The 12,111-nt window shown below is 47.7% G+C and overlaps 1 protein-coding gene across 1 annotated transcript in view; it reads right to left on the bottom strand.

Moving 5' to 3' along the window:
• Positions 1–5,868, bottom strand: part of LOC148819689 (uncharacterized) — a 31,189-nt gene extending 25,321 nt beyond the window's left edge. The window contains exons 1-7 of the mRNA XM_088934543.1: positions 5,800–5,868; positions 5,498–5,615; positions 4,342–4,686; positions 3,558–3,905; positions 2,796–2,885; positions 1,041–1,136; positions 540–611 (exon numbers count right to left, since the gene is read on the bottom strand). Coding sequence (XP_088790669.1) covers positions 540–611; positions 1,041–1,136; positions 2,796–2,885; positions 3,558–3,905; positions 4,342–4,686; positions 5,498–5,558 — 1,012 coding nt within the window. The 5' untranslated portion in view covers positions 5,559–5,615; positions 5,800–5,868. The remainder of the gene's footprint in view (positions 1–539; positions 612–1,040; positions 1,137–2,795; positions 2,886–3,557; positions 3,906–4,341; positions 4,687–5,497; positions 5,616–5,799) is intronic.
• Between the last annotated feature and the right edge of the window lie 6,243 nt (positions 5,869–12,111).

The raw sequence follows: 12,111 nt of genomic DNA, 5'->3' as shown, positions 1-12,111 counted from the left end.
CTAGGGGCTGGATTTTGGGAGGCATATATTGCCTATTTAATCAGTGCACTGTGTATTTCTGGAGATTCAGGAAAAGGAGATTAATAAAGACCAAGAACCATTCCTCTTCAGTGTGTCTCCAGTGAGTTAAAAAAGTATAATCACTTTTTAACCAGAACCAGAACCAGAACCACCCAGCTGCTCTCAGGTATGATCAGCTTGGAGCTCCTTTAGACTCTGGGGTTTGAGCATGAGCTCCCCCTGCTGGTGGTGCTGATTTTAATGGGTGCAAAACAAAATCTTAAACTGAACTGTGACCAGACTGAGGTTGTGGTTTTTAACGAAAATATCAGAAAAATATACTGTGCTTTGTACTGGATTTATAATTATTGGTTGGTCCTTAAATACCTAGAAGCAACTCGAAAAGAAACCCCAAGATAAAAATGTTTATGTATTTTATACAGTATGTACATCATATAAATTATGTACCAAAAAAACAAATATTGCAGATGCACCCTAGAAACAGTTCCCCACAGTGATTTAATATTTTCAGAACTTACCTACAATAGCTAGAAAAGTTAAATTCCTCAGTAGATTAACAGTCACACACATGATCACTTCTTCCAAAGTCCCTGCAAAACAAGTCACATCAGGAGCCAAAAGCAAAGCAGTAGTGATTGCACACAATTAGCTCAGGATGAAATTAAAACTGTTCATTAGCAATCCTGACTGATATTTTAATTGTTTGCCTTTGACAGTAAACATGAACAGCATGAACACAGCACATGTTACTGTCACTGCCTGCACAGAGAAACAGATTCTCAGATCTCTACAGCTCCTGACTTCAGAGCAGCTAATAGACGGGCCTGCACATGTTGAATGGGAGATTGATGTCTATTTCCTGAGACACTTTTTCTATCAATGTCATTTCTATAAGAAGTAATATATTTTTATCAGCCCTGAATCTGCCTGGAAAGACCAGTAATCAGTACAGCCCACAACACCCAGATAAACAACAGGCAGAAGAAGACACTGCTCTGAGATTAAATGGACAAACTTACCTTCAATTACACCCCAGAGGATAAATGAAATAGACAATGAGACACTAGGGACAATGATGAATGGCCAATATAGCACTTTAGACTCATCATCTAGATCTGAGAAAAGAGAAAACTTTAGTAAACTTTAGGTAAAAGAACATTCATATACAGTATATATATTTACATATTAAGCTTTATTTATAAATTAACCAAAATTCTAATACTGAAGCACCTCAAGCATTTCACATCTCCTCTGCTGGATCCTCACCAGTTTGCCTACAGGGCCAACAGGTCTGTTGAAGTCGCTGTTAACCTGGCTCTCCACTGTATACTCCAGCATTCAGAGAAGCTCGCATCCTTTTTTTGGACTTCAGCTGAGCATTCAGTACCATTAATCCACATAAATTATTCAGTAAACTGATGGACTTGAAAATCAACCCTGCTATGTGTTGTTGGATTCTGGACTTTTAAACACACCGCCAACAGACCAGGGAAATCATCACTGACTTCCGACGCATCCAGAATACAAAACTTCCAATTTTCATTAATGTTCTTCCTGATCTTCCTATAAAGACCACAAACTCCTTTAAATTTCTGGGCACATAGATAAACAGTGATCTAAATGGAGCACCAACACTGACCAAATAGTCAAGAAAGCACAGCAGAGGATGTGTTTTCTTAGGCAACTCAAAAAAACACAGAGTGAACCGGAAACTCCTCTTTCAGTTCTACACAGCCATGATCCAAAGTGTTCGGACAACCTCTATTACAGAGCTGGGAAAACTACTCAAACTGAGAACTGGAAAGGATTGTGTCCAAAGCTGCAAGAATTGCTGGCTACCTTCCTTTTCATCTCTACTCAAGCAGCACCTCCAGCCGTGCCAAGACAATCATCTCAGACCCCTCTCACCCAACTCACAACTCATAATCTCTTTCAGCTTCTCCCTTCTGGAAAACGTTTCAGATCCTTCCTCTCAATCCTTATGAATCCTTCCTCCTACCTCAACCTCAGCTTCTTTCTCACTGCCACACGAACTCTGAATTCACCTTGAACTCTGAATTCCACTGCGGCTACATGGAAAGGTTTTTACATGTGTATGTGACGCTGTTTGTCTGTCTTCTATCCTATTTACATTTGTACTGTATATGCTGTACGTATGTCTCATCTGTGTCCTTTGCTGGACCGAAAGCAATTTCCACCAACTACTGTTGTGTGCCAATAAAGAATAAAGTAGGTAAAGCATTTTCTTCTACATACAAGAACCCCAAGGAAAAACCTCCATAGAGCTTCTGGTTAAAGTCACTGTGGTCTCCACAGAGCTACTGGGTGATGTCACTGTGATCTCCACAGAGCTACTGGGTGATGTCACTGTGGTCTCCACAGAGCTACTGGGTGATGTCGCTGTGGTCTCCACAGAGCTACTGGGTGATGTCGCTGTGGTCTCCACAGAGCTACTGGGTGATGTCACTGTGGTCTCCACAGAGCTACTGGGTGATGTCACTGTGGTCTCCACAGAGCTACTGTGTGATGTCACTATGGTCTCCACAGAGCTACTGGGTGATGTCGCTGTGGTCTCCAGCACATGAATGACAAAGGTGTCAACAGTAGAGAGAACTGGACCGCTGAACTGAGATCTAGTGTAGCTCGACTTAATTGTGGACCAGCAGGGGATTTACATTGTTCACTCTATAAACGTCAGAATAAAACAACTGTTATTGGGTGGAGAGATAACACAAGTGAATACAACTGATAAAATAATTTATAAATATACTTACCTAAACATTTATGTAAAAGAAGAATTATAATCCAAAGTACTGGTGCAGAAAAGGCCAAGACCAGTGTCCCCACATGTACTGATGAAAAACCTGAAGAGAAAAGAGAATTGATCACTGAGGAAGCTATATGTATTATATTACTTATTACTATATGTGGAACTCTAGTCCCAATTTCTCAGACCAGCTATTAAATATGGCAACAAAATACATTAACTGACAGTATCACAAAACCTTAGAAATTCTTAACGAATCACAAAATTGTGAATTTTTTTAAAGTACTGTGTGGTCTCCATTTAGTTGCAAACCACTTGTCACACCACGGGTGAGAGGGTGAGTTCTCGGCCCTTCCTGCTCACTAGTCTCTGTAATGATTGATGTAATGTGATGTATTGTGATGTACGAGCGAATAAGTACAGGTTGTGACGCAGACATTTCACTGCAAGAATGTTCCAACGTGATCTGCATACAGGGTCAACACGCAAAGTAGTATTTGTTGGCAAAACTGTCTCGAAGTCAAGAGAAATAAATAATTATCTTTGGTTCAAAGAGATGTATTCACAAGCCTGCTTGTTTTCAGTGTAATAGGGCTGCAACACATCCCCAGAAGTTTTGTTGCCTCCTTCTGAATCACAGAATATTGCACTATGTCTATTTTTTGTTAGTATTTCTAACTAGCTTTATTTAAACCCAGTTTCTGATAGAACCCCTCCTACAGGATATAGACTTCATCCTGTGTTTCTGAGTGGAAGTGATTTGACTTACCCAGCTCTATCAGCTCTGCTGTAGCTTCTGCAGACCCATGTTCACCAAAGACTCTGCACACGAACTGCCCCTTGTCTTCAGTCCTGATGTCCTTTAGCCGCAGAGAGAAGTTTCCTCTGGGAATCTCCTGAGGGAAGAGCTCCGCTCGGCCCCGGTAGCTCTGGTGCTGAAAGTCTGGCAAACTCTCGCCCTCAGAGAACACATGTACCAGGACATCTGAGTCTGTCCTCCTCCACTGCACCTCCAGCTGCTCTGGGGGAACGTGTGTGTCTACAGAGCAGGGCAGCGCCACCTCCCCTCCAGGGTAGGACAACACAGCACGATCAGCTCCGGTCACAACTAGACGCTCTGTGAATCAACAGGAACAGGAAAATGCACTCAAGTCATTTAATAACAGTGACACTTTATCTTATATAATGGGGTGAAAATAATCCTAAACATTTAGAAATACAATCTAAACCAACAAATTTCAATTATTTATTCTCTCCTTAATTGGAAATAAACTTTCACAGCTGGGTGACTGTAATCTATTGGGCTATAAAGGACAGCATCTGTCACAGTGAGGTAAAGCCAAGCTCCCAACACTAAACTGCTTGTAGAAGAGAGATCACTCCCAGCTCACTCCTGCTGTACTCATGGGGCTGGCTCTTCCACTTCACTGCTGCTTGATCAGAAAGCTATATTTCAAGAGGTGTTAACAGTGAGAGAACAGAGAGTCTCAGGCAGTGTTTTATTATTTCTATAATTGGACAAGCTGGTCGAGGGATAAGGAAATCTAACTCACCCTGTTCCTTCAGCTCCACTGTGGTCTCACCGGAGTCCTGCGCTGTGTAAACAGCACACCTGTACACTCCTGCGTCTTCAGGCATCATCCTTTCCAGCTGCAGAGAGAGGTTTCCTCTGGGAATCTCCTGAGGGAAGAGCTCCACTCGGCCCCGGTAGCGCTGGTCCTGGGACTCCGGCCTGCTCTCCCCCTCGGAGAACAGGAGCACCAGGACATCTGAGTCTGTCCTCCTCCACTCCACCTCCAGCTCCTGCAGGGGGACAGTGCTGTCCACAGAGCAGGGCAGCAGCACCTTGTCCCCAGGCCTGGCCACTAGAGGCTCCCTGGGGCCCTGCACAGAGAAACCTGGGGCCACAGAAGAGTGGATTATCAGGCCCAGAGCCAATGAGCCCTGTGATTACTGCAGGTACCGGTGCTTCAGGGTCACGATCCTCAAAACCTTATACAGGGTGACATCATTCTTATACAGTACATTCACACTTACTACTGTTACTATTATCACAATCCTGCACAAAATGACACTATTATACACTGTACAGCAATTTAATAAGAGCTCTAAATCAAGCAAAGAGCAATCTTTCACATCACTAGAACACTGGTCAGTCATGCTGGAAGGGAATCACTGCAGACACACAGCAGACATTACTCCAGACACACGTACGCACCAGGCAGGCCTGAGGCTGCACAAGTGTGTTTGTAAAGCTAGATTTACACCTATCGGGAGGACCTGTATGACCCGTATGACTGCAGAGTCTGCAGGTCTCTGCCCCCCTGTGCTCTAACTGACCTGGTCTCCTGCTGTAAATTAAAAACCTTCTACACAAGGAGGCTCCAACCCCAGAGTCAGGAGGCTGCTGTGCTGAAATTTAAAACCTAATTTTATTCACGAAGCCTCCAAGGTACAGAGTAAACAGAAATTGAAACTAATTTAACTAGGAACTTCCCCAGTTAGAGTCTGAGGCCTGTTTCAAAGATACACACAGGACAAGAAAGAAACCTTTAAGAACTGTACAACTGTACTTGCAAGACATCCTTCGCTCCGATTTCAAATGTATTGATCATCTGTTTTTCAGGATTATACATTATTGAATGTGTCCTCTATCCCACCCTTCCTGAGCTGAGAAGAGGCAGGAGGAAGAAGAGGGAACTACTGTACCTTCAGTCCTCAAAGCTCCCCACACAGCAGCCAGGAGCCCCAGCACAGTCAGTGTCCTCATCTCTCCTGAGGGCCCTGGGCTCTACAGAGCTGTCAGAGTGAAGAGATCGCTGCAGAGCTGGGCGTACAGCACACAGGAAAGAAGAAGTCAGCACTGAGAAATTTAATCCTATAAAAATTTAATCGATATCAATTTATAAAGCAAACTGTTTTACTTCCCTTTTAGCCAAAAAGCTACACTGTAGCAGTATCTAAAACCTATTCGTTGACAAGTGATAAATAACTTGCTAAAACTTACTCACTTTAACAGAGAAAGGCCTGTCAGTGTTTAAGCTGCCATCCTGAAACTGCAGGGTAGTGCGAGACGTTACACTTTCATTTTCACTCTCTCCTGCCCACGCCCCCAAAAATCCGGCAAGGCCATATGAATCCTTCTACAACACCTTCAGGACTCGGTGTGCCAGAGAGCTTTCACAGTAGGAAAGAGAGGGTACAGACACAGTCTACTGTCCCAGAGTTTCTGATGGGACGTGGGAGTTCCCAATATCAACAGTTCTTGTAGGAAACCTCTCGGGATTTAAACAAGAAAACAAGAAGACTCCTAAACAGATCAAAATACTGGCTGAAAGGGAACGCGATTGTCTAAACCCTTTGTGCGACACCCAGATGACTAAAATGTGCCTAAAGTTCACAGTATCAGAAAATGAGATGTTTTTACTGTACAGTATGTGATGTGGAGTTCCCTGGAACAGTAGTTTTGCTCCAGTTAAACTGGGGCAAGTAACTGAGGCTGGGGCAACAATCTCAGTGAGTGTGGGCACTGATACAGCAGACGAAAGAGACACATTGCAGCTGTAGGGCCGTGCTTGTCAAGAACTAAGCAGGAGAATCGATTCATTTCTGAACACCAAGGCGCCTGTGGTGGCATCAATGGAAGCACCCTGTCTCTTTAAAAAGTCCAAGCATCTTGACCAGAGTCCTGAACAACATACACATTTATGTGTGAACCAAGCACACTGAAACAGTTAAAGGGCAACTGCAGTTCCAATTTCTACAGTAACAAAATAAATTCATTGATGTTATAGAAAAAAAAATCTAATTTCAAATTAAGCACAAAATCATGAACTCTGTGAAAGTGCTGTAAGTTGCCATGCTGTTGCAAAGCTCTGGTCTCACCATGGGTGAGAGGGTGAGTTCCCACGAATTGTGATGTGAATTGGCCCTTCCTGCTCACTAGTCCCTGTCATGACTGATGTACTGTGATGTATGAGTGGATAAGTACAGGTTGTGCAGCAAAAATTTCACTGCAGAAATGTTCCACTGTGATCAGCATGCAGGGTTAACAAGTAGTATTTGTTGGCAAAACTGACCAGAAATTGAGAGCAATATTTCTACTGGGTTAAAGAGCTGGATTCACAAGCCTGTTTGTTTACAGTATTACAGGGCCTCTTCACCTCACTGGAAGGTTTTGTTGCCTCGTTCTGAATCAGAGAACATGGCGCTGTGGATACCTGGAAACTGGATGTAACTTGGAGGTTTTACAAGTTACTGTGTACATTTTACTTTTATTGTGGTTTGAAATGCACACATTAATGCTGATTTTTTCTAAACCCAAAATAGGAAAATAGCGTTGTGGTTCCCCTTTAATGACCCCAAACTGCCACGTTGCTCAGCTGTGAGTGTGTGTGCTATTTGAAAGTGCTTCAACAAAGAGTGATGCTTTAGTGCTGGAGTGTGCTGTAAGTTTTCACTAATTAGTGACAAACTAGTGCCTGCCTTCAGGAAAGCGCTTCCTTCCTGATCCTCAGTGAATCCCCGGACAGAAGGTGTCCATGCTGAGTGCTCCAGGGACAGAGATGATGTTGACTTGTGGGCCGCTGACAGTGAAGCTGAAGACCGGCCCCCCTCTCCAGCTCCTGTACCAGTGGTGTCCTGTCTCTGGGCCTCTGGGAAATGCACGAGACACACGTGATGGTGTTGGGCTGGGAGAACGATGTCTCACCTCTGTAGCTGTCTCTCTCACAGCTGGAGCTCAGGCTGGCTGGGTCCCCTGAGCGATGGCTGTACCTCTGCCAGGACGATGCAGACTCCCTCTTCAGGGCTGTCAGACCTCCTGCACTGACGAGGCCTGTGCTCTGGATGGACCGACACACACCAGTCCCACCACACAGCCTCATCATAGCCAGCAGCCATATCAACCCTGCAGTTCCCAGCTGGCAGCCCCACTGGAGCTCAGCAGGTGTGAGCCTGGTCAGTACCTGGATGGGAGACTCCTGGGAAAGCTAAGGCTGCTGCTGGAAGAGGTGTTAGTGGGGCCAGCAGGGGGCGCTCACCCTGCAGTCTGTGTGGGTCCTAATGCCCCAGTATAGTGATGGGGACACTATACTGTAAACAGGCGCCGTCCTTCACACAAGACGTAAAACTGAGGTCCTGACTCTCTGTGGTCATTAAAACTCCCAGGACATCTCTCGAGAAGAGTAGGGGTGTTACCCCAATGTCCTGGCCAAATTTCCCCTGGCCTTTACCAGTCATGGCCTCCTAATAACCCCCATCTCTGAACTGGCTTCATCACTCTGCTCTCCTTCCCACTGAGAGCTGGTGTGTGTGAGAGGACTGGAGCATCATCCAGGGGGGGCTGCACACTGGTGGGGGTGGAGGGGATTTGAGTGGTAAAGAGCTCTGAGGGGAGTGTCAAGAAAGGTGCTATATAAGTGTGAGGAATTGTCATCCTCATCACAGCTGTGGTGCTGCTGGTATGACCTGGTAGCCTGGCAGCACTGGGGCTGGAAAGGCCAGCTATGGCTGCTGTAGCTGTGTGAAGGAGGTTGGCCTCTGCTGTAGACCCACGAGCAGGGGAATCTGTTTGATGTCGACACCCTCAACAAGGACTGCACTGGCCCTCCCAGGGCCCCTCTGGGGACTGTGGTCTCCTACGTGCAGATGGAGACGGGCCCTCTGGAGAATGAGAACAGGCACGTCCACATGAGTCAGTGGTGTCCAGTTTCAGTGTGAGTCTGTCTAGCCCGGCTGCCAGCTTGATGTCAGACAAGCTATGGGCTGGAGTGGAGAGAGCAGGCGGGGGAGCACACATTGGCACTGGAGCTGGGAAGGAGATGTGGAGTGAGGAACGCGCTCTCTCACACTGGCCGGATATCTTTAGAGCTTCATCCAGCACGGCGACACCAGACTCCAGGACAAGTCCAGCAGTTCTCCTGCAATGGCAGTTTGTCCATGATCCGGGAAAGCTTGCAGTACAGGGAGACACAGCTCTGCTGCGTACACCTCCACAGCTTCATCAGGCTGAGGCAGCTGTGCATTCAGATATGTCTGAACTGCTCTGAGTTCCTGTTTTGGTCCAAAAACTGATTGCATGTGTTTTCAAGTGTCATAATCGTCACATTTCACTGTATCCAGGAGACTTTACCGGTAACAAAACACAGCACCTGCCAATCCGGACGGAAGAATTTCGGCAGCCTGTGCTTTATCCATACCTGAAGTCTCACAGCACCCTTGAAACCGTCTAGCCTACCCTGAAAAACTCAGCACCTCCACCAGAGAAATCCAGCAGCAAAACAGCTTTAAAGTGCCTCACAGGGGACGTGTCATCGTCGGACATGGCCGTAGATGTACTCAAGGTCAGAACAGGTGACTGGGACTCTCACCTCACCAGTTCACTCCAGGAATCTCCAGAACTAGTCGATTTACTGGCTTTTAACCGCAGGCAGAAGAACAACCCGTCTGCAGTCTGTCCGCTGTAACTGCGTCACGAAGGAAACCGCAGTGAAACACTGGGGACGCGGTGCTGAAGTGTCTCAGCGGGAAGCTCTGAAGTCTGTAACGAAGAGGCTTGAGCTCCTCACGGGCTGGGATGGAGGAAAAAGAACTTGTAAAGAAGTAACAAATCGCAGAGCAGCTCGTTTGGATTCACAGTAAAGAGAAGCAAGAAAAAAAAAACGCGAAAGGAAATATTTCTCCCCAAGTGACAGAGTAAGGAGTCTGGTGAAGGTGCTCGTCCTGCTGAGCGGACTGAGGGGGAGATACAGGGGGAGAGGCGGGGCGGGGAACCGGCGCTCAGGAGGATACAGGAGGAGAGGCTCTCAGGAGGATACAGGGGGAGAGGCGGGGCAGGGAACCGGCGCTCAGGAGGATACAGGGGGAGAGGCGGGGCGGGGAACCGGCGCTCAGGAGGATACAGGGGGAGAGGCGGGGCGGGGAACCGGCGCTCAGGCGGATACAGGGGGAGAGGCGGGGCGGGGAACCGGCGCTCAGGCGGATACAGGGGGAGAGGCGGGGCGGGGAACCGGCGCTCAGGCGGATACAGGGGGAGAGGCGGGGCGGGGAACCTGCGCTCAGGAGGATACAGGAGGAGAGGCAGGGCGGGGAACCGGCGATCAGGAGGATACTGTAACGAACAGTTCTTTCCGGACCCTATGCGGACGACACAGTCCGACGGAGTGGGGGAACACTGGGGAAACGTCATGCAGGAAAACGGGGCTGAAGACAGGGGGGCGTGTCCAAGGTGCGCTGGTGCACGGGGGAGGTGTGGCCGAGGCAAACAATCCGAGAGAGTAGTCCTTAGGGAAAATCCAAAACGCAAGGGTAAGTCCAAAACCAGGAGATCCATCAGAAGAGGGATTAAAAACCACGAAGGCCGGGTCGGAACCGGCGGACGGGGAACAGGAACGGGAACCGAGGTTAAAACCTTAACGGGACCAGGCGCTTCCAGGTCCCGGACTCGCACGATATGGAAATCAGATGCAGAGCCCGGATGAGCGTCAGCGCCTGGCTTTTAAGGTGGGCTGGGAATAGGGAACAGGTGCAGAGAATAAAGTCTTGGTGAAAGGGCTGGAGCACCCTTAAGGAGGGGGAACTATAATCGTGACAGATACAGGGGGAGAGGCGGGGCGGGGAACCGGCGCTCAGGAGGATATAGGGGGAGAGGCGGGGCTGGGAACCAGCCCTCAGCCATCGAGAGGAGAAGAAACGTTCAAACCGCAGGACAGGGACCAGACTCACACGGACCGGAGCTCCTGTCCGTCGAAAACACCCGGGTGGGGCTTGAGGGTGCAGGAATTTGTGTGCAGGAAGACGGACTGTCAGAGCCGGACAGTTCTCAGAGTTTATTGCGACAAAAACAGAGAAAAAGACCCGCAGAAAAATAATGGGTGCAGTGCGCGGGCACATGCCCCCTCCCCCAGGGTCAGAGGTCACGTGTGACAGGGAAAGGGCCTGGAGGTCAGTGTGCAGATCCACTGGCACTGGCTAACTGGACAATCACCCCATTAATAATAATAATAATAATAATAATAAAATAATAATAATAAATCCTTCACCAGTGTGCAGTCCCACCTGGATGATGCTCCAGTCCCCTCACACACACCAGCTCTCAGTGGGGAGGAGAGCAGAGTGATGGAGCCAGTTCAGAGATGGGGGTTATTAGGAGGCCATGACTGGTAAAGGCCAGGGGGAAACTTGGCCAGGCTGTGGGCACTTTCATAAAGAGCCCTTTGCCTTCTGTCCTGAGGCAGCCAGGCAGTCCTGCTGGCCCTGGTCCTGTGACCCTCCTGCTGAGGAGCAGACAGAGGAGATGCTGGAGGCCCTGCAGTGTGCAGGACTCATGAGACACAGGAGAGGAGCAGCTGCAGTGAATCAGGGGCTCTTCCAGGAGATGAGAGAGCTGTCAGGCAGTGCAGGTGATGCTGGGGGGTGAGGAAGGGTCTTGTTTCCCAAAGCCCACAGAGACTGAGCCAGTGACAGAAGATCAGATCAGCTGGAAGCCCTGGTCTGTACAAAGATCAGTCAGTGGAGCAGAACTAACAGGACTGTCTGGGTAACTAGACTGGTTGAAATGACAACAGAAGGGATGAGAACAAACACAGAGGAGACAACAAAAACAACAGCAGAGCCAGTGGCAACGAGGGGAAAGAGCAGCAGACAGACATCACAATGGCAGCCATGTTTCAGACACACAGAAACAAGAAAGACAAACCAGACAACAAGGACAAAGATGATCATAGCAGACAAAACTGAAAACATTCGGAGGCCAGGGGCTCAGCTTGTTCACATGAGTGATCTGTAGATCACTGATCTGAAGATCTCCAGGTGCTTCAGTCTGGTCACATGAATGATCTGTAGATCACTGATCTTAAGATCTGCAGGTGCTTCAGTCTGTTCACATGAATGATCTGTAGATCACTGATCTGAAGATCTCCAGGTGCTTCAGTCTGTTCACATGAGTGATCTGTAGATCACTGATCTGAAAATCTCCAGGTGCTTCAGTCTGGTCACATGAATGATCTGTAGATCACTGATCTGAAGATCTCCAGGTGCTTCAGTCTGTTCACATGAGTGATCTGTAGTCACTGATCTGAAGATCTCCAGGTGCTTCAGTCTGGTCACATGAATGATCTGTAGATCACTGAGCTGAAGATCTGCAGGTGCTTCAGTCTGTTCACATGAATGATCTGTAGATCACTGAGCTGAAGATCTTTACAAGCTGTTTTGTCAAGGAAAGAGCTCCATCAACACAGCTGGGAATGTATTTCAAAAACATCTTTAACAAATAGGAATGATGCTGAAAGGACAAAGACACAAAGACAACAGAGGCATGTCAA

Source organism: Atractosteus spatula, chromosome 16, assembly GCF_055471065.1.
Source record: "Atractosteus spatula isolate fAtrSpa1 chromosome 16, fAtrSpa1.hap1, whole genome shotgun sequence".
In the NCBI taxonomy this organism is placed as follows: Eukaryota; Metazoa; Chordata; class Actinopteri; order Semionotiformes; family Lepisosteidae; genus Atractosteus; species Atractosteus spatula.
Note: the sequence above shows the minus strand (reverse complement) of the source record. Positions and strands in the feature narration are given on the sequence as shown.